The 20300-nt window shown below is 35.0% G+C and overlaps 4 protein-coding genes and 1 long non-coding RNA gene across 5 annotated transcripts in view; 4 read left to right on the top strand and 1 right to left on the bottom strand.

Annotated features, from left to right (window-relative positions):
- The window catches only part of LOC141484612 (uncharacterized), a 431842-nt gene that overhangs the window by 267977 nt on the left and 143565 nt on the right, over nt 1-20300 (top strand). The window lies entirely within an intron of this gene.
- On the bottom strand, nt 1770-4772 carry LOC111513647 (uncharacterized). The gene is made up of 3 exons (XM_023169869.2): nt 4513-4772; nt 3696-3750; nt 1770-2122 (listed from the first exon to the last, which is right to left on the bottom strand). Exons 1-3 carry the CDS (start codon nt 4711-4713, stop codon nt 1941-1943), a joined length of 438 nt encoding a protein of 145 aa, XP_023025637.2. The 5' UTR covers nt 4714-4772; the 3' UTR covers nt 1770-1940.
- On the top strand, nt 8667-10623 carry LOC111513646 (carnosine N-methyltransferase). Its single transcript, XM_023169868.2, is given in 5 exon segments — nt 8667-8907; nt 9011-9257; nt 9410-9759; nt 9950-10125; nt 10128-10623. Coding segments are annotated over 5 exon segments (1140 nt in total). The 5' UTR covers nt 8667-8833; the 3' UTR covers nt 10421-10623.
- On the top strand, nt 11546-12796 carry LOC111513644 (uncharacterized). Its single transcript, XM_074179614.1, has 4 exons — nt 11546-11763; nt 12135-12321; nt 12387-12476; nt 12548-12796. Exons 1-4 carry the CDS (start codon nt 11660-11662, stop codon nt 12779-12781), a joined length of 615 nt encoding a protein of 204 aa, XP_074035715.1. The 5' UTR covers nt 11546-11659; the 3' UTR covers nt 12782-12796.
- LOC141484610 (uncharacterized) lies at nt 13642-20043 on the top strand. The gene is made up of 4 exons (XM_074179613.1): nt 13642-13783; nt 14432-14762; nt 18888-19217; nt 19270-20043. Exons 2-4 carry the CDS (start codon nt 14514-14516, stop codon nt 19603-19605), a joined length of 915 nt encoding a protein of 304 aa, XP_074035714.1. The 5' UTR covers nt 13642-13783; nt 14432-14513; the 3' UTR covers nt 19606-20043.

The raw sequence follows: 20300 nt of genomic DNA, 5'->3' as shown, positions 1-20300 counted from the left end.
GGAGCAGGATCAGACCTCTTTTGTTGACCAGTATCTGCTGCTGCAGACACCAGCCGCTGAGTACCATACAGTAACCATGATTTTTTTTTGTGGATTTTCGCCTTCGGAAAGTGCCTGGGGGGTCATCGATGTCCAACCACTGTCCAGAACGTCTCCTGTTGTCGTAAAGTTTTCAAAAAAGGATCGGTTTTTTTTAAATTTACCAGTGGCGTCCGTAGAATGAAGACTAGTAATTTTTGGGAAAATATTATGTGGGTACACCACTGCATATTCCTGTTATACCCAACCATAAAAAAGCTTCCAAGTTGAAAAATGTATGTTGATGCTCAAAGGAAGTTATTGAAGTTTCTAAAGATTTCAACACCCTGTAGCACAAAAGTTAAGAGGTTCAGGACAAATGTGTATTCGAACTTTTCTTCTTAAAATGACATAACGAGTCATACAATTATAAGGATGAGCGCCTTATTCAGAATCACCCTGTGTATTATTTCATTATAAATTTTGAGTCGTTTTCGAAAAACTTCAGACTCGGTTCTGAATTACTGTTTAAATCCTCTCTGAATATATTTGAAAGATATAAAATATTGAAGTGAAATTTTGATATATTTTCAGAATATTCGAAACAAATTTGTTATATAGGTAGATGAATATACAGTGCATTTCTTAAATGTCCCCCCCTTTTATTTTTTGAAAGGGTCAGAAAATTGAAATTTGGGATAATGAAATTAATGCATGAATACTTTATTTTGAAGTGAAATTGACAGATGAAACTTTCAAGATGGCGACTGGGCGCCATCTGGGAAAAAAAATTTAAAGGAAAGGGGGGTCTTGTGATACATCTTTTTGAAGCTCCTGACAAATACTCCACAACCCTAGAATATAATGTCGATATCTTCAACTACTACAAAATGGCAGAAATTTTAATAATTGCCTAAATACATTGGCATTCAACTACATAATATGAGGTAATAGGCCAGTTCAGAAGATGCTCGAAATGGTTGCCTTGAACTTCTTGACATATGAACAGCCTAACCGATATTTCACACCGAACATTTTCGAACACAGTAACGTCAATATCTCTACAAATATTTATTATTCTCAGCTGTATATCCAATATCCAGGATTTAATACCATCTCACCAATTATTTGCACTTGCTGCAAAAATTTTTCCCTTTTTTTCTAAAAGCTGGCTAATTCACAACACTCACAATTTAAAAATATTTTTGAATTATATAGGATGTTTCACAAAACCATGTTACCTACACCAAATCTTCTAAATGAGTACAGAAACCAGATTGGTGCAATGGGTCAATGAGACAAGTGTCTCATTTCGAAACATCGGCGTCCCACAATGATGATAACGGTGTTCCTTGTAAGTGAAATTTCACCTGTTTCATTTAGTATATTGTGTAGGAATCCTGTGAATGATATCTGATTCGATTCTATAACGAATGTTTGGAATACAAAATGAATAAAAGACATTGTTTTTTGTATTATTCAATGTTCATGTAGAAGTAGTTGTTTCCAAAGTATTTTACTTTCCTGTAATTCAAAGTGTACATGGAAGTAATCGTTTCGAAAGAGCTTTCTCTTCCGGTTTGTATCTGAAAGCTACTTCTTTGCATGATCTACACATCGTTGTAGGAATTAATTGCTTCCTTTCTTTCTTTGAAAGATGTTCGTATTAAAGATGTAGAAGTAGAAAGCCAAAATCTTCCTTTCGCAAAAATCATTATCTCCTTTCGATATATACAAAAACAACTTTCTCAAATTGCAATTTGTTTAATAATTCACATAGTAGACACAAAATACGGTATAGTCATCAGCAACTGCACCGAAGCAATATGGTAACTTCCACAAATAACCTAAGGAACTCGTATACCTAAAACTACATCTATTACATACTCAAAAAAGCCTTTCTCGATTTCTTCCCCATATTATTAGGCGCCATTTTGCTTCATTGCGAATCTTCCAGGAACCTCCCTCTTCATCCTCACTTTGTCAACCTCGTACACATTGGGATCATCTCCTACCATTTCTTCCAGTTGCTCCAAGTAGGCTGGGTTGGAAAACAATTCAGGTTCATATTCGAATTTTTCTGCCAATTCGGACCAAGCTGGGTCTGAAAACAATCATTGTTTACGGTACTTTTGTAAAACTTATTATTAAGCAATGCTTAATTTGGTTAACAGACAGAGGAGATCTACTATCGGTGCAATCTGTGAAATGTATAATAAATGTAAAATATTCTAGAAGCTTTTGAGGAGAGTAAATTGTGCAAAAAAAATCGCCATTTTGGAATACTCAAGCGCGTCAGATTAAGATATATATGGTTCATCTTTATGTTTTAGATGTGCTGTCTCATAATCTGACGATTATCTAGAGGGATTCGCTTAATCTGACAAAAACAATATTTTTTTTTTATTTTTATTCATTGAACTGTGATCAGCTGTGATGGCCTCATGGCATCAGAATTCAGAGTAGGGACGGAGTGAGATAGTAATAGATAAAGAAAAAGTGAATAGAGAATAGAGGAATAGAAACTCGGAGAGGGAAATATAGGTATCACACAGCTGCACGCATTAAACTTTATCGACGAATTTTTGTTACTTTGCCTTGCTAAAATCGTCAGATTATATATTTTTCGTTATCGTTGAATTATTTCCTTCAAAATAAAACAAAATTAGCTACGCTCGAGAATGTCAAATTATGTTATTTTTTACAACTTTGCTGCCCTCCCCTTTCTTTACGTCACTCTCAAATTGTCAGATTACTGGAATATACACTTTTTGGCAGGTAATTAACTCACCCTACCTTAATCTGACGCGCTCGAGAATTTCTGATGATCAATTTTTTTTTACTAATCTGATCCTTTATACCTCACAGACGGCTTTATATATATGGGGCTCATATTTGGTGGAGGTACTTAACCGGGTACAAGGTATCCCCCTGTATATTAATCTGCGCGCTTTAGTAAATCGCTTGGGCTCCCCTTTTTCAAAGGTAGCTTATTTCGCCATTTTTCACAGCATAATGACATATGGACTAATAGTTTGTGGTGCATCATGTCATCTAGATATAATATTTAAACTACAAAAAAAGTAGTAAGAATTATGGCACAGGCTAAATACGACAATCATTGTACTTACCTTGTACCTTTTTTAAAAATCTCCGTATATTAACTCTGCGATCTTATTTCATATATGAATGTCTGTGTTATGTTAAGAATGTAATAGGGGAAAATGAATTGACTAAGCAGAAGGACATACACTACCATGAAATCAGGGCCAAAACAAATGTAAGGCTACCCAAATATAGGTTAGGTAAATCGCAAAAATCCTATTTATATATATCTTTGAAATTTTTTAACGTGATACCATATGATTTTCAGACTTTGGACATGAGTATGAACACTTTAAAAGTGAAAATTTAGAATATTTTTCACAGAATGTATTTTATATATTTATTTCACTTTATTGTGTTACCTTGATTTTAATTTACATACTATTGACGTATATAGGGTGTTCTAAAAATGTGTAAACAGTTAGAAGGAATGTTTTTGCTGAAACGACTTAAATTGTGGAAGAACAAAGCTTTCAACTTTGCCTTCTGTTTGTTATTTTCTATTTGTGTTATTAATATAAACGTCATACTTAGGTACTGTTTTATTAAAATTGGGAAATTGGTCTACTTACACTTATAATTTTTTTGAACCATATTTTTAGCATAGTCATCATGTTGAATTGAATTCTGAAACAAAAACGATTCTATTAGGTAATGTGAAAAAATTACATGCAATGAAGTGATTATTTTTCAGCTAAGTAACTTATTTACAGAATATTGTGGATAAAAATTACTTTTATCGCCTGAAAACTGATTTTTCTCTCGAATTTTCACGGGCTTCATTTGAAAAAAAAACATGAGACTTGAGTTGGAGTAGAATTATTCAAAATTGAATTTCGAGGCTACTGAAAATGTTTCAAATCTATAATTTTCATTATTACCTAAAAGGGTTCTTACTCCAACATATTTTTTCCAACAAAAATGATGGAACATTAAAAGGTTCATATATTTTAAGGCTTACTACATTACCAAATGAAGTTATGTCGAATTAGAGATTTCGCAAAAAACATACAAAATTATTTTTTTACTAATTATAATATATAGGTTGATAATAAGAAATTAAAATCGAATATTATTATTATCATAAGGAAGGACAAGAAATATTATAAATATAATGAAAAATATGTATGCTTTATTAAACGTTTTTATACCCAATTTTTCATTTGGGGTACGAACCGTCTTTAGACGGTTTCTTAAATAATGATTCAAATTCAATATAAATGTCTTCTTTCGCACAGGAACCGATCTCAATTCATTTCAAGAGTTTTTGTGTAGTACTTGTGCATTTTCATTAAAAAAAATATCAGATAAACGCGTACGAAAAATCTTCGGATAATCCCTCTCACTCCCGAACATAACTCATTATTATTACTATTATTTCATACTTACGTCATTTCGCCTTCCGATCCTCGGGACAGATTTCGAAGCCTTGAGGAAGAATTTTTCGAAATCTGAGTTGCCTTTGGTGTTCCTGCCTATTCTAGGGACGTTCTTGGCTGACAGGAAAAAATTTGGAGTGTCCTCGTAGCTTTGCACTAATTGGAAAATGCAGTTGCAGAAGAACAGAAAAACGAACGTACGATTGAACATTTTGAGTTTGTTTTTGGTAGTGATGCTCCATATGTGGGTGTTACTGTTTTTATACGCGCAAAGAGAAATGTTTAATATTCTGGTGGTGTTTCGGAGGTGATAATAGTTTTATTTGCTGTGAATTTAATTTTCGATGGAGGTTCTAATTTCAGTGTTTCATTGACGTAGTTTAATTTCATGACATTTTCATTGTATTTCCAAAATAATACAATAGGACTAATTCACCATACTTGAACTAGACTAAGGTATTCCGGAATTAACGCAAAATTTGAATTTGTCGCCATTTGTGCAGTAAAGTGCTGGCAACACTTGAAAAAACCATTTGGCAGCTGACAGTTCGGGCACAGTAGAAAGATATACCACCGTATAGAAGTGTTTACTTCTATACGGTGGCTATACTGTGTATCATGGTTAGTAAAAAAGGGGTGTTATACCACAGTTTACTTACGATGGAACAACGTGTCTTTAGTGTTCAACAAAGTTTGGCAGCCACAGTTCGAAAACTCAATACAAAATTTTCATATGAATATTATTATAAATAAGAATTGAAACGTTTTTGTTAGTATGTATCCTCTATTCGAATTTCAATATTTAATTGACCTTATTAAGTGATGCGACCCCATGGTTGCCAACTGCGGTAAAGTAATGGCATTTGATAATTTGACATTTGCTAATGAATAAATAACCCGCCTTTCTGAGTTCCTTCTACATTTTTCTACATTTTCATTTTTGGGACATAATTGGGACAGATCATTTTATATTTCTTCATAGCTGATTCTTCATTCTGGAGCCCCAACTTCATATAGGACGACTGGAAATCTCTTTTTTTCTGCCATATTCACGAAATCAGTTTCTCATTTACCAAAAATGAAAATGCAGAAGGAACTCAGAAAGATAGGTTATTTATTTATTAGCATATGTCAAATGTCATTATTTTATCGCAGTTGGCAACCATGGGGTCGCATCACTTAATAAGGTCAATACAAATGAGAATTAATATGTTCGAAATTTTGTTCTACAAAGAAATACAATAAAATAAGTGTCTCATTGATTTGTTATTCTATGTGGTTGCCAAAAAAATAGTGTATGCAACACGTCCCAAAACAGTTTTTTTTTAACTCGCAGACTTCAAGAATTTAGTCTATTCGCCCAACCAGTATTTTCCAGACTATACTGTCTGTCTGTTTAAAATCTGTTGTTCCGTTAACCATCTGTCGCACCCCTACGAACGACAACCTTTGGAAGTCGAAACTTGTGCGAGCTAAGGACTAACGATGTCTTACCTTTTAACGTGTGATTCCTGACACGGGTTGGACAATAGCAAGTGAAAATCGATCGTTCAGCCGTGGGCTTGAACCACCGACCAACACGGCGGTCGATTTGAATGAGTGAACAAAGCACCCACGTTGAATCGACCGGCTACCGACCGACCAATACTTGATAGGGAAATTTCTATTTTGAAATGTTTGAATATCAGTTTATTGAAAAATTTAAAGCAGCTGCTAGAATTTAATTCATTTACTCTCCTCTGTTGAATTTATTGCTCATTTGAGAGAGTTTATTTTCGAATTAATTGCTTTCTTCCTTTCTTTGGAAGATTCCCATATTATTTTCTATTAATATGGAGAAGCAGAAAGCGTTTCTTTCTTAAAAAAAAACAATTAATCTGGTTATCCTGCTATATGTCACTTGCTTTTACATCTTACATTTCTTATTGTCATTCAAATCGCTGTGAATTATCTTCTTCTTAGGGTTCATGAAAGTGTCAAAAATGTCGCGTGTCATTTCCGAAATGAAGACATCTATTAATTTTGGAAAATTCAATAAATAATTTCATTATCGTATTTGATACAACGCCAATGGTTTTATTGCTGGTACCCCTATAATGTGATGTTTCAAATTCAATATCGATTCCATCTGCTGCAGTAATTATCATTCATTTAGCACTAGGCTCGTATAATAATGTAATTTACAATTTAGTTCCAGTTTCGTTCACCTGTTGTTAATTTTTACTGATGACTATGTTTGCTATGAATTGATAAGATCTAAAGGAAGCGAACTGGAGTACATTGCCCATCTTACATTGTATGGTAGAACGTTTGTTGATTAGAAATTACTGAGAATTATTGAACTTTGTGTCCAGTGGAACACACATATTATAATTTAGAACACTTATCGTTAAAATCTTTTTGATTTCTTTGGAACATATTCATATGACTTTTCGGTGACTTTCCGGCTCAGTTGACCTCCTAAAGTAAAAAATATGCAAATAATGAAAAATTGAAAAACTGTAATGCAAATTCAATAGGTATAACCTCAAAATTTGAGATAAGATCCCAAAAAGCTGTTTTTTTGCTTTGAATATTTTTTCTGGCAAATATGATTCAATTCACATGAAAGTTTACGAATTTACGCAAAATAAGCATGAATTTTTAGAATCTCGACAAAAAGCAGTTTTCGAGATTTTCTTCTTGTTCCAAAAAAAATAAAATTTTCCACAAAATTTCAATTTTTCATCTTCAATAGTCCGTCAGGACTCATTTCAGCCTTTACTTGAAATCGTGCCATGGATAGATTTGTCTCTTCCGGTGACATAATATTATAATGTTATAAATGAAATGAATGATTCATCTTGAAATGTTGTTGAAAAAGGTGCTGATGAGGTAATAAGACTGGTGTCTTATTTCGAAACTTTGAAGTACGCCGTTGTTGATGATAGTGATGTAAGTGAAATTTCATATCGTGATTCTTTCATATATTATATTGTGTAACGTTCCTATGAATGACATCTGTTTCGATTATCTAGATACTGCTTCTAGCGGCGATAAATTCTATGTTCTATGAGAACCACATTAATTATTTGAAAGAATTTAAAAAATATATGTGTTTTCCCTATTATTTCAGAAACTCATGAAGAGCTGAGTTAAACATTTCTTGAAAATAATAGTGTCACAATATATAAATATAACTTTTATTATTCAATTGTTTATAATGTTTGGACTACGATTCTTTATTGCAATAGTCAATATTTTCCTTGAGTTTGACATTGATCATCTGGCGGTACTTTGTTGTTGAAGGGTCAAGTTTTTGTGAGCTACATTCTCTGTTGGAGGTATTTTGTCATTTTTAAGCGGTGATTTCAAATTATCTGAAACTTATCGAAAATACACTCGTGTTCCTTTTTTTCACCGATTAACTCACCGATGTAATCATCGAAATGAATCAAATTATTCACTTAGTCATAGATATACATCGATGAATTCTATCAATGAATGAATTATTGTTAGCTGTCAACTGTCTACTAATAGTAGAGGCTGATTAAGGTTATATAAATGAAAATAAAGTTTTAATTTTAGAAGTATTTTGGCAAAATTTGCAATATACCTTCATAAGTGGTGGTGTGTTATGGTTTGAAATATTCAGAAATCAATAGTATTTATGGCAAATGGATGTAAGTTTTGTTTTGACAGTAATGGCATCCTGTCACTGTTCCTTTTTTCTTCAGAAGTAATCTTCGTCGAATTCATTATTGATTAATTGGTATCGTCATTTAACAGCTTTTACAATTAATCGAAAAAGTCATCTTTTGAGAAAAGGAACACGCGGTGTAATTGTAGTTTGATTTCAGTCGATAAATTATCAGAACTACATCTTGTCAAGTTGTTAGCCAGCATTTTAAGCAAACTACTTTACTGTGATCACGTTCACTAACAACAGTAACGACTCGATGAAAATTTCATTTTGACAACAATACAATAGCTTCTTCAAGCGTGTCTGTACTCACGTCTAAAGCACCTAGTGTCTAGCAAAACACGTGTTGCGTTTTTGTAAAAATGTTCAGTGCAAATCTCATGATATAGTGTTTCTTGAATCCCATTACTTATTCATCTGTGATGTAAACATCTCACTAAGATTATAAGAATCTGGCCAAATGTTCGTAGGAAACAAGGACATAAGAGAGAACAAAGAAAAGAAGAGGAAATCAACCTGTTTTCTTAAATTGTTAATCCCAATTCAATTTTTTAAATGTTCAAGATTTATGGGCTTTTTCTCAAAAATTCAATCGTTGTTGAAGGTTAAGTAGTATACGGATTTATGTTTCGAACTTTGTACACTCAAAATGAACGCTGAACTAGGAACCAAGGAGGAGCGGGCTTATTTTATGTCCGTTCTCAATACACTGAAAAGTTATGGGTAAGTAGTTTACAGTAAGTAGTTTTTTCAATTGATCTACTTCGCGTTTTTATAAATGCTGTAGAGTTAAATTGCGAGATCAATGGTTATTTAATATTTTCAGGGAACAATCGCTGCTGAGGATTGAACACAAAGAGAAATGCTTCAATAACTTACCCCCTCACCACAAGATGTGGCTGAAAAAGTACAAGGAGGATTTGGAAATGTTCAAAAGATGCATTCAGAAAAATTCTGAATTCATTCCTTTGGTAGTGCGAGAGGCTCATTGTATATTCGAAAATGTACACCTAAGCGAGACTATGACTCTTTCTGAACAAAACGTTGGAACACTATCTGAAGGCCTTGATAAGGTGATAAAGAATTATGTTGTGGAAGAGTGGGGTTTTTCATCTTCAACAATCAACAGTACAAAATTTAAGTTTTAGATTGTGGAAGATTAAGAGCTCCAAAAATCGCTAAGAAACATTGTTCTATTTTACCTTACTAACAAATTTTTTTCAAGGTACAATCGGTTTTCAAGCAGCTCATGCGTGACTGGAGCAGCTTGGGAGCATTCGAACGCCAGCAATGCTACGAACCCATTATCAAGGAAATTTTTGAAAATTATCCGGAGGACAAGTTTGATCGGGGTAACATCAGCATACTCGTCCCCGGAGCCGGACTCGGTAGACTGGCTTTCGAAATAGCTTCAAAGGGGTTCTCCTGCCAAGGGAACGAATTCAATATGTTCATGCTTATAGTTTCATTTTTCGTTCTGAATCTCTGTAAAAAAGTTGATGAATATGAGATCCATCCTTGGATACACCAGTATTGTAACAATACGAAAGGGGAGGATCAAACTCTCAGTGTGAGGTAAGTGCTTGTTTTAAATTCAACTCAAATACTGCTCCCACACATCAGAATTGCAACTGCTAACTGAATTGGCTTCATCAGAAGAAGATCTACACAGTTCTTTCGTGCCGAAGTTTTTCTTCCTGTATCTTCGAGCTAATCTTCGCCTATTTTCACTTCATCAATACACAAGAATATAATTTTCTTCCAGATTTCCAGACGTGATCCCTGAACCCACTCCCGACAGCAAATTCTCCATGACTGCGGGCGATTTTCTGGAAGTATACACTCACGAAGACGAATGGCACTGTGTGGCAACTTGCTTCTTCATCGACTGCGCCCCAAATGTTGTTGAGTTCATCGAAACTATTTACAACATACTCAAACCGGGGGGCTGTGGATCAATCTAGGCCCTCTCCTCTACCACTATTCCGATGCGAAGAACACCGAAAGCATCGAGCCCAGTTTCGAGGTGCTGAAGCAAGTAATCAAGAGTATTGGCTTTGACATGGAGAAGTGTGAAACGGGGATCAAGACAAAGTACTGTCAGAACCCCAAGTCGATGCTGCAGTACGAATACGACAGCGTGTTTTTTGTATGTAGGAAACCGATTAGGGTGGATAGGAGTTTTGAATATGATAGTGCTAATGGCTATTGTGATATACCTAGTCCTGTTTTGTAAGATAGTTCGATGAATTTTTAAATGTAATTTAAGAGAAAGTGAATTTGAATCTGTCTGAGGGCATTTTAACAAATTTATGTGATATGACAAAGATATTTTTAGAAACCTTGTTAGAATTGACAAATAGAATTCAAATTTTAATTTTTAATTGTACATTTATTTTTAGCAATGACTGAATTAAATGTAGTATTATTTTGTTCAAACTGTCCTGTTTCATTTCTGGAAGAAGAGAGAGATCTTGATTAATCAAAGAATGTAAACTTTCACAACTGCAGATAACTGTGTGAAAGCTATTTTTTGGGTTTTTGACCGCGGTCCGCTGGTTTTCATGCACGGCGTTTCGTCTACTACTGCGGCAGACAACAAAGGCGATGTGGTAACGGTTGCAGTGCCCGGCTTGAGTTGTTCCCGTCGTTCAATTGCATTAACTATGATGCTCGTGTTTGACTTTGGTTTTATGATATCATTAGTGGGCGAGGCTTGGTTTCTCTTAATTGGTTTACCTGACCTTGTTTGTGTACCGGTAGCCAAATTTTATTGATGTTCATTACCTCTTCTATAGAAATTACCCCCGTGTTTTTAATTTCTATTGCCTTTCTATATATTCTTGGACAGTAATCTTGAGTTTTATCGAGTATTACTATATCTTTGAATGTGATGTTTTGAGTGCCTTCTTTGTTCAGAGCAGCTGATTTGTCGAGTCGACGGGTACACACACTTCTTCTCGTGGTTCCAATTTAGACCGACTCGCAGCTACAAGGAATCCGGTACACCCCAGGTGTTGCTATAGGTTCTGTGGGATCCTTAGCTGACCTTAAATTTCATCTGATAGTTTTTGTTGGCCTAAATATTGGCACGGAATCGATACTTTTCAAGAACTCGGAGTATTTTGACATATTCCATTCTGAATGTCCTGTTAAAAGTTATCAATATTGTAATATTATGAAATAAAATTGTTTAACTTCGAGTCGTACAGTGTTTGTAGTTGTTCTATGCTTTCATAGAATAGTAGTAGTCGTTTGTATCAATTTGTTATAGCGATTATACGATTTGTCCATCTGCTATATTTGACACACGTTTTATGCGTTCTGTGGTTCATTATAGTGCTTCTCTAGTTCTGTCACATTACTGTCAATGTCAAGGGACTTTCATATTTTGAATTCGTTTTCAGCGGTTTATAATCACTGTATTCCCTTTATTAATTGAGCAGTAACGAGAAAAAACATTAGGTTCAAGAAAATGCTTCGAAGATCAAACAGCAGCTCGCACATACCCGTGCCAAGGACTAATTTATTCGGAATTATTGGTACTGGTGGTTCAAGAAGAGCCCAATCATCCTCTAGGTATGTAGATTTTCAAGAATATGCCCTGTTTTCCTCGAATCCACTATAATTTTCTATTTGATTTTTGTGAGTTCCACAATTTTGTGGAGAAATCATAATTTATTGATGTTTTTTGGGATTTTAACCTGCCACGATTCAGCATTTCACAAAATAAGGAAAGTTGAAAACAATAAAAAAAGCCTAAGATATGTGAAGATATAAATTTTTATTTTTAACTGGAATACAATCAAAAGTTGCACTAAGTTATGTTGTATTATGGTGTTACCTTTGTTAAACATATCTTTTTCCCACCTTTGTCACTTGTTCGGTGAACACTGTGGCATAGTATTCAACCAAGCTTGAATTTATATTATTATTGCTATATCATACAGGTTGAGTCAAAACAATGAACAAGCAAATGGTGCCAAAAAACCGAAACGTACTACTTCTTTGGAAAGGAAATCGAGCATCACACGATTATCCAAACTAACACCTATGAATTCAAGAGGCAGAGGCCCAAGCACACTAAGAAGTACCCCTGGATCTAGTACCATCAGTCAAAGAAGCTGTGGATCAAGAGTAAGATTATATTAATATGAGATGCTTATATATTTTCATATAGTAAATTTATTAAATGTTTTAAGCTAACTCAGACCGATTCTGCTCTGAAGGAAAGAAAAACCATCCAGAAGCTGTCGACTGATAAGTTTTGGGTTGCAGAACAATTCTCCAAGGTAATATTTTCTCTCAGACCTGTTATAGAGTTGAAGTTTTCACCTGCTCTAGAAGAAATATTTTTCCTCAGGTTCAGCATTTCATAAATTTCAGCCAACTTTTCGATCCCAGCATGGTAACATCAAGCAACATTAAACCGCCTTCCATCAAGGCGTTTATTTATATAACCTCTGTTCTTCTAAGAGAAATGTTTCCCAACGTCCAACTGACAAGTCAGAATTACAAAGAGGTTATACCGCAAAAACTGAAAGTGTTGCATTATCCAGGGACAATAGCTGTTTCAGTTCTCAAGACAGGCAAGTGATATTTTGAATGTGTTCTTTGAGACACTTCTCCATAAATCAGTAGGTTCGACCAACGTTCAATTCTTTATAACTTGTTGCGGGATATGAATTTCCTAACATTTGATTTCAGTTAACACAATGCATGCTTGGCCTCAAGTCATAGGCATGTTCGGTTGGTTGATTGACAAAATAAATATGGGTCATGGTTTGGAAGATATCTCTTTGGATCATTTAGAACCAGAAGAAAGGCAGAAATTTTTGCTGACCAAGGTTTGTGGTTCAAATTTCATACATTTTGCTGTTTTTATGACAATGGAAGCGAAAAGGAAAGTTGGAAATGTAGACATTTAATAATAATGATAATCGACTTTATTCATCACAAGAGATAAAGGATATCTTATTTGTATTTACAATACATTAATTGATAGAAGACGAATGATGTAGAGTTGAATATTTAGTTGTTTTTTTTTTCACGCTTTATATTAACTTCACCTGTATGTATGTTTGTTTGTGACTCTCTTCTTCATTTTATATTGGGATCTGTATTTGACAGAATTATCGACATTATTGCTTAATCTACTCGCGGGCAGATGGCGCTGTACGTAACTTTGATATAATGACATTATTGCTTGATCTATTCGCAGGTAGATAGCGCTGTAAGCAACCTCCTTGATATATCAATATTATTGCTTGAGCTAATATGACAAAAAAATTGAAGGTCCAGTAATTAATTGAACATCGAGGATATTGTATTTTACTGTTCGCAATGAAAAATCTATACTATTTTTATTTGTTACCAGAATGTCATTGATCACATGGTCAGTAGATATCTGATATTCAATGCTCATGACAATGACCCTGAGGAAATTGCTGCAGCGAATGCCGATTACCTGAAAAATATTGCCTATATATTGGAATTTGATCCGGAGAAGCATGCAAAACTGGAGAGAGACATGCAGCACAAACAAGAGTATCATAAAAATATTTTAGCTGAGGTGGAAAAATTGACTTCAGAAAACCAGGTATTTGATTATTTCTGTCATTAATTCGTTGTTCACATTTGATTCTTACGCAATGAAAAGTATTCAGAATATGTGTTCTTATTTACCTGTTTACTTTGCTCAGATTCGATATCAAAATTTGCTCATGAAAATTCCGGAGGTAAAACCTTGGGAAGGGTGTTGATTGGGTAACATTCTTGTTTTGTCATAGTTTGAAATAAGGCAGCATCATAGAACAGTCACTAATAATTTTTTATTATAAATAAGAACTTCCCATATAACATATTCTAATATAAATTACATTTACATAAATTACATCAAAAACATAAGTTATTTAATTAAATTGTTTATATTGCACACTATTTTGGTAGAAAAAATTAGCTACAATGGTGTTCATCTCAGTATAGTCTCATAGATACCAATAAATTGAACAGTATACAGTCGAATCACAAAGAACTAAAGCATGGTACCCCTCAGGGCTCCTGTTTACGTTCACTATTGTTCTTGATATATGCAGTTTCATGAAACTGCATATAACAACACATACTCCGTGCATATGTGTTGTTTCCCATGAGGCCAATAGCCAGAAACACGTGTCCGTGGTTTGCCCCCTTTTTGGAGTATTGTGTCCATTAATCGTTATATTTTTTATTAATTTCTATATTGCAGAAAATAGAATCTCAGTTGAAAGAAATCCAGCAAGCCCTCGACCAAAACAAACAGTCAGATTCACAAGAAGAAGCGGAACTAGATGCTGAGTTTCACCCGATTGGAGAGTACCATCCAAAAGATCAAGGAAAAGAAAGTGAGCTTGGAAGAAAGCATCGCCAAGTTGACAGAGGCAATAAAGACGCAACCATGCAGTTACAAGGAAAAAATGGAGCTGCTGAAGAGAATCAAAGCTCTGGAAGATAAAAGGGATATCGTTAAGGGAAAGATTGAGCACGCTCAGAAAATCAAGAGTGACTTTGATGCCAAACTCAATGCCGAACAAGCCACGGTGAGTATCTCATCACTGATATGGGTAGATAGACGAAATTGTGTGAATAATTTGGAAAAAAAGAATTCAAAATAGAACTTGCACAGGTTTTTGATGTGACAACCAAATATTGTAATCAAATGCAAACGTAATTATTGAGAATGGTAAAAATAACTCATAAAAGTAGTGAAGGTATCATTTTAAATCAACAGAAATTTTCAGGAAGCCACTATTAAGTCGCTAAGCTTTGTTAGGAATTTCCGCTTGAAGTGCATTTCAGTACATCTGAATTCAACAATAACCAAAAGGAGCATGTACATTTCATTTTCTAAAGCTTTGCAGTACCAAGAGTTCATTTTGTACCAAAATAACTTTTCGGGAAAATTTATATTACCAGCGGTTTCGAGGTGTTACCCCTCATCAGTGTAGGAAAGATCCATCCCGAACAGCAAAATGCCTGGGACTCGATTAATTTCAATGCGGCTTGGCTGCAAGAGAAATATTGTTGACTAGTAACAGCTCCATCTCGTGAACAGAGACCCAAGCGAGCCGCGTTCAAATTAATCGAGGCTCAGGCACTTTGCTGTTTGGATCGGATCTATCCTCCACTAATGAAAGGTACTACCTCGATCTACTCAAATAATTTCAGCATGGTTCTGCTTCTGGATGAACAAGAAAAATCTGCGAGACTAATATCTGTCACATAACCTGCCTAGATGTCTGTTGGATATAACTCACTATCCAGCGTGGTATTAGCCGGGGAAGTAGTTGTTTTCCGGCAGGTATTTACCAGAAACTACGGTGTGGGTAGTTGGTAGAGATGAACATTTCGCGATTTTATTTTGATATATTCGTTTTCTTATAGTATGTATCTTTCCTTGATACGGTATTCAAACTTGTATAAAATGAAATAAAGTATGGTTGCACGTTGGGGGACTATGAAAAGATTGAATAACTGTTTATGAGAAATAGCAAATATTTGTGTTGTATCCTCAAAGATATTGGAGATAGATTAGTTGCTTGGACTGTTGATGATGAAGGAATATATGAAGTTTGAAATTGACTTCATTTAGAAATCTGAATTGAAAACGTTCAATATTTTGTGAGTGGATGTTGTTATAAAGGTTCCAAACAGGAGAACAGTATTCAGGTCTGACTAAGGCACAGTATAAGATTATTAAAGAGGCTAACATGAAAAATGAGAAATAAAACTTCCTTTGTTTTTATACCATTTGTATTTGTGACTAATATTACTGCAGTTTCGTCCTACAATGACATTTTCAAATAAATACAGTAAACTGAAATAATTATCATTGTTAACCCAGACGTTATTTTTTTCATAAACCCAATTATCTCAATGCTTTATTTACCCTAGAGCAAATATGTAAATTCTAGTTAAAGATAGAATCAAGGATGACTCCCAGGTCTTTGATGTTAGAAACAGCATCTAAAACTACATTATTGATCTGATAATCGATAATTATTGAAAAAATGAGTAATAAGAGCTTAAAGATTTAGTACATCAGTGGGTAAAACAATCTTGGAAAATATTTTGAGATCTTCAGCAAATAAGGGGGCTGCCGTTATGTCATTGATAAAAATATTGAAATGCAAGAGGCCCAAGTGAGAACCCTGAGGAACGTCCGATGTTACCGCAATTTGCTGGATATGAAATTATTAATCTTTATGACTCTTATTCTTTCTGGAGGTTAACTAGAATCCATTTTAGAAATGGCCGTGATATATCATAGCTACATAGTAGCTATTCGCTATTCTATTGCATTTATTTATTTATTTATTCATTAACGGGTAACACCCAATTAAGTTTAAAAGATTTCACAATAAATTATATGAATACAACAAATAATTACATCTAACTTACTTGCTGAAAGTAAAAATAATTTATTAATAAAAAAAAATAACAGTGAGAAAATAAATTTACTGAATTGAAATATTTCACGTATAGTCAGTGGGCATACTTGAAGACTGGCTATAAATCAAATCATCTAGAGGAACAATTCGTTCAGGCCAGTCTCAACACCCTACACAGTAGGTTAATGGACTGACACCTATCAGAAAACAACTACTCCCCTGGCTAATACCACGAAGGGCGTTGGATTATATCCGACAGGTGTCAGTGCAGGATTCTTCACTGAAGTTATTCCTGCATATGCTGTTGGCGATACAACTGCCGCAATAGATTTTCAATTATTGGAACACACTTGCAGACCGGTTTCGGGCTGTTTGGCCACTCGTCAGTGCAAGGTAGTGTATATCATCAACATAAAGTCGATGATTTCCGATAATTGAAAATCGAATTCCGTCAGAGTATCATTCCTCGGACTAAGCTGAAGACTACAACAAACAACAGGTTTGTCGTCGCTCCATCTGCTTGTGAACGAGGTAACCAACTGCATATCCAAATTTGCCCAATTCCTCGTAAAAGGAAAGAAATCTTTCACGTATAGTCAGTGGGCATACTTGAAGACTGGCTATAAATCAAATCATCTAGAGGAACAATTCGTTCAGGCCAGTCTCAACACCCTACACAGTAGGTTAATGGACTGACACCTATCAGAAAACAACTACTCCCCTGGCTAATACCACGAAGGGCGTTGGATTATATCCGACAGGTGTCAGTGCAGGATTCTTCACTGAAGTTATTCCTGCATATGCTGTTGGCGATACAACTGCCGCAATAGATTTTCAATTATTGGAACACACTTGCAGACCGGTTTCGGGCTGTTTGGCCACTCGTCAGTGCAAGGTAGTGTATATCATCAACATAAAGTCGATGATTTCCGATAATTGAAAATCGAATTCCGTCAGAGTATCATTCCTCGGACTAAGCTGAAGACTACAACAAACAACAGGTTTGTCGTCGCTCCATCTGCTTGTGAACGAGGTAACCAACTGCATATCCAAATTTGCCCAATTCCTCGTAAAAGGAAAGAAATCTTTCACGTATAGTCAGTGGGCATACTTGAAGACTGGCTATAAATCAAATCATCTAGAGGAACAATTCGTTCAGGCCAGTCTCAACACCCTACACAGTAGGTTAATGGACTGACACCTATCAGAAAACAACTACTCCCCTGGCTAATACCACGAAGGGCGTTGGATTATATCCGACAGGTGTCAGTGCAGGATTCTTCACTGAAGTTATTCCTGCATATGCTGTTGGCGATACAACTGCCGCAATAGATTTTCAATTATTGGAACACACTTGCAGACCGGTTTCGGGCTGTTTGGCCACTCGTCAGTGCAAGGTAGTGTATATCATCAACATAAAGTCGATGATTTCCGATAATTGAAAATCGAATTCCGTCAGAGTATCATTCCTCGGACTAAGCTGAAGACTACAACAAACAACAGGTTTGTCGTCGCTCCATCTGCTTGTGAACGAGGTAACCAACTGCATATCCAAATTTGCCCAATTCCTCGTAAAAGGAAAGAAATCTTTCACGTATAGTCAGTGGGCAGCATAACATCGACTTTATGTTGATGATATACACTACCTTGCACTGACGAGTGGCCAAACAGCCCGAAACCGGTCTGCAAGTGTGTTCCAATAATTGAAAATCTATTGCGGCAGTTGTATCGCCAACAGCATATGCAGGAATAACTTCAGTGAAGAATCCTGCACTGACACCTGTCGGATATAATCCAACGCCCTTCGTGGTATTAGCCAGGGGAGTAGTTGTTTTCTGATAGGTGTCAGTCCATTAACCTACTGTGTAGGGTGTTGAGACTGGCCTGAACAAATTGTTCCTCTAGATGATTTGAATTGAAATATTAATTAAATAAATGAATGATTAAGATAAGGAAAATTCAATAATTGAGGATGTTTATGTTTATATTTACTACCATTTATTTCTGAGCGAGCATAATGCAAACTTAAAATTTGTTTTTCAATGAAAAGAAGTCCAGATCGACCTATGTTTTAATTTATAGCTTTTCAAATCTAGGAGGAGACTTAATAATTCTCACTCTCGCTCTCGTTGTTTTCTAAATAACACACATCCAGTGGGCTGGACCATAACGGAATTCAGAAAGCTCTTCCTACATTTGACAAGTTGCATTTAAGAACATAATGCAGCAAATTTGAATTATCTATATCTATTACTATTATCGAGTCATTTTTAGTTGCAAAATCTGGTCATTGATTGGAATCGGTCCTTGATGGAAGTGTCCATCAAAAAACCTGAACTGAAAAAGCTTATGCTAAAAGAGACCGGTTTCCACAAACCTTCCTATCTGGATGAAATAAAGAAAGTTGCCCAGCTGAAGATAGAGTTCGAAGCCGAAATGGCTCGGAAAATGGTGGACATTGAAAACGAACTGAAAGACAAAACAGCCAGAAAGAAAGCCATCGAAAATGAGGTTGAAACTCTAGAAAAAATGATATCAGAAATAGATGAACAAATGCAGAGACATGGCAAGAAAAAGGTTGAAATGGAAATGGATTTTGCGAGGGTGAGAGATATTTTTTATCGCTATCATTGTTTGAAGCTTGATAATTTTCTAGGTGAAGGCGGAATACGAAAAAGAAAGAGAAGAGCTAACGCAAGAGCTGAGGAATCCCCAGAAAGAAGAAGAGCTCAAGATCCTATCGGAGAAAGAGTCGTTATTGAGAAACGAAATGGAAAGCATGGATAAACTGGTAAAGACTGAGCAAAAAAAGATTGTGTGTTTCTTTGTGGATCTTCACAAACAAGTCAGGCATAACATCTCAGAAATGGACAATATACTGAAAAACGTTGAGCAAAAATTTGAACAACGTGCTCTGCAAGCCCTAGAAAACGGATCTCGAATAATAGATACGATGAAAACTTTGAAGGGTTCAGAAAGTTCAGGCGAATGATTTTTTTTTGTTACCTCAAGTTGATAAGTTCAAATCTTTTATATTGCTTTTTGTAATAAGCATAGTGATCTCTAAGTTATTCGAAAAATTTAGTTTGAGTATAAAAGTAAATATAACCAACAGGAAATGACACATCGGATTCAAATTTTTATAACAGATGTTAAAAGGGGATTTAATTGCAGTTTTATCCTTGCCTTTGTGAGTACCAAGTCGAATATTATTTACTTTGAGATGTCATTTAGAAGGACTCGCCACCACGAGTGACATTTCATCCAGCACTAACGTAACCTTCTCGTATTCAAACATTATTTTCTCTCGATTTTGATATTTTACACCGCTTAAGACACATTTGGGGTAATGGCTCAAATGTTGATTGAAATTGCTTGTGTAGCCTGTTTTTTTTTTTATTTTTTTTATTAAATGTTCTGTGGAAAATCATGTAAGTACTATTGAGAAGCATTTATAATAAACTCCTTTACAATTCATGAGAAATAAAGGTGCAAAATTAATTCGAACTAAAAATTTCTTTATAACTTACTGAAGCCGTGGAAAGTTTTAACAATTTGAGATACAATAAACAGCGAAAAAGCCGTTCAAGTATAACATAAGCATACTTATTACAATTAATAATCCCCCTCATCAGGAAAAGTAAGCAAAGCACTTCCCCCCCTCATCAGGAAAAGTAAGCAAAGCAC

This window comes from Leptinotarsa decemlineata, unplaced genomic scaffold (genome assembly GCF_025532065.1).
Source record: "Leptinotarsa decemlineata unplaced genomic scaffold, Ldec_3_MD MMD2_tig00026282_RagTag_RagTag, whole genome shotgun sequence".
In the NCBI taxonomy this organism is placed as follows: Eukaryota; Metazoa; Arthropoda; class Insecta; order Coleoptera; family Chrysomelidae; genus Leptinotarsa; species Leptinotarsa decemlineata.
Note: the sequence above shows the minus strand (reverse complement) of the source record. Positions and strands in the feature narration are given on the sequence as shown.

Excerpts from the sequence above, each read along its gene's own strand:
- LOC141484610 (XM_074179613.1), top strand. The coding sequence starts at position 14,514 with ATGCTGAGTTTCACCCGATTGGAGAGTACCATCCAAAAGATCAAGGAA. Across the intron at positions 14,763-18,887 it reads TCAATGCCGAACAAGCCACG|TTGCAAAATCTGGTCATTGA; the intron begins GTGAGTATCTCA and ends AGTCATTTTTAG. Across the intron at positions 19,218-19,269 it reads TGGAAATGGATTTTGCGAGG|GTGAAGGCGGAATACGAAAA; the intron begins GTGAGAGATATT and ends ATAATTTTCTAG.
- LOC111513647 (XM_023169869.2), bottom strand. The coding sequence starts at position 4,713 with ATGTTCAATCGTACGTTCGTTTTTCTGTTCTTCTGCAACTGCATTTTC. Across the intron at positions 3,751-4,512 it reads GGATCGGAAGGCGAAATGAC|AATTCAATTCAACATGATGA; the intron begins GTAAGTATGAAA and ends TTTTTGTTTCAG. Across the intron at positions 2,123-3,695 it reads GGTTCAAAAAAATTATAAGT|ACCCAGCTTGGTCCGAATTG; the intron begins GTAAGTAGACCA and ends GATTGTTTTCAG.
- LOC111513644 (XM_074179614.1), top strand. The coding sequence starts at position 11,660 with ATGCTTCGAAGATCAAACAGCAGCTCGCACATACCCGTGCCAAGGACT. Across the intron at positions 11,764-12,134 it reads AGAGCCCAATCATCCTCTAG|GTTGAGTCAAAACAATGAAC; the intron begins GTATGTAGATTT and ends TATATCATACAG. Across the intron at positions 12,322-12,386 it reads AAAGAAGCTGTGGATCAAGA|CTAACTCAGACCGATTCTGC; the intron begins GTAAGATTATAT and ends AAATGTTTTAAG.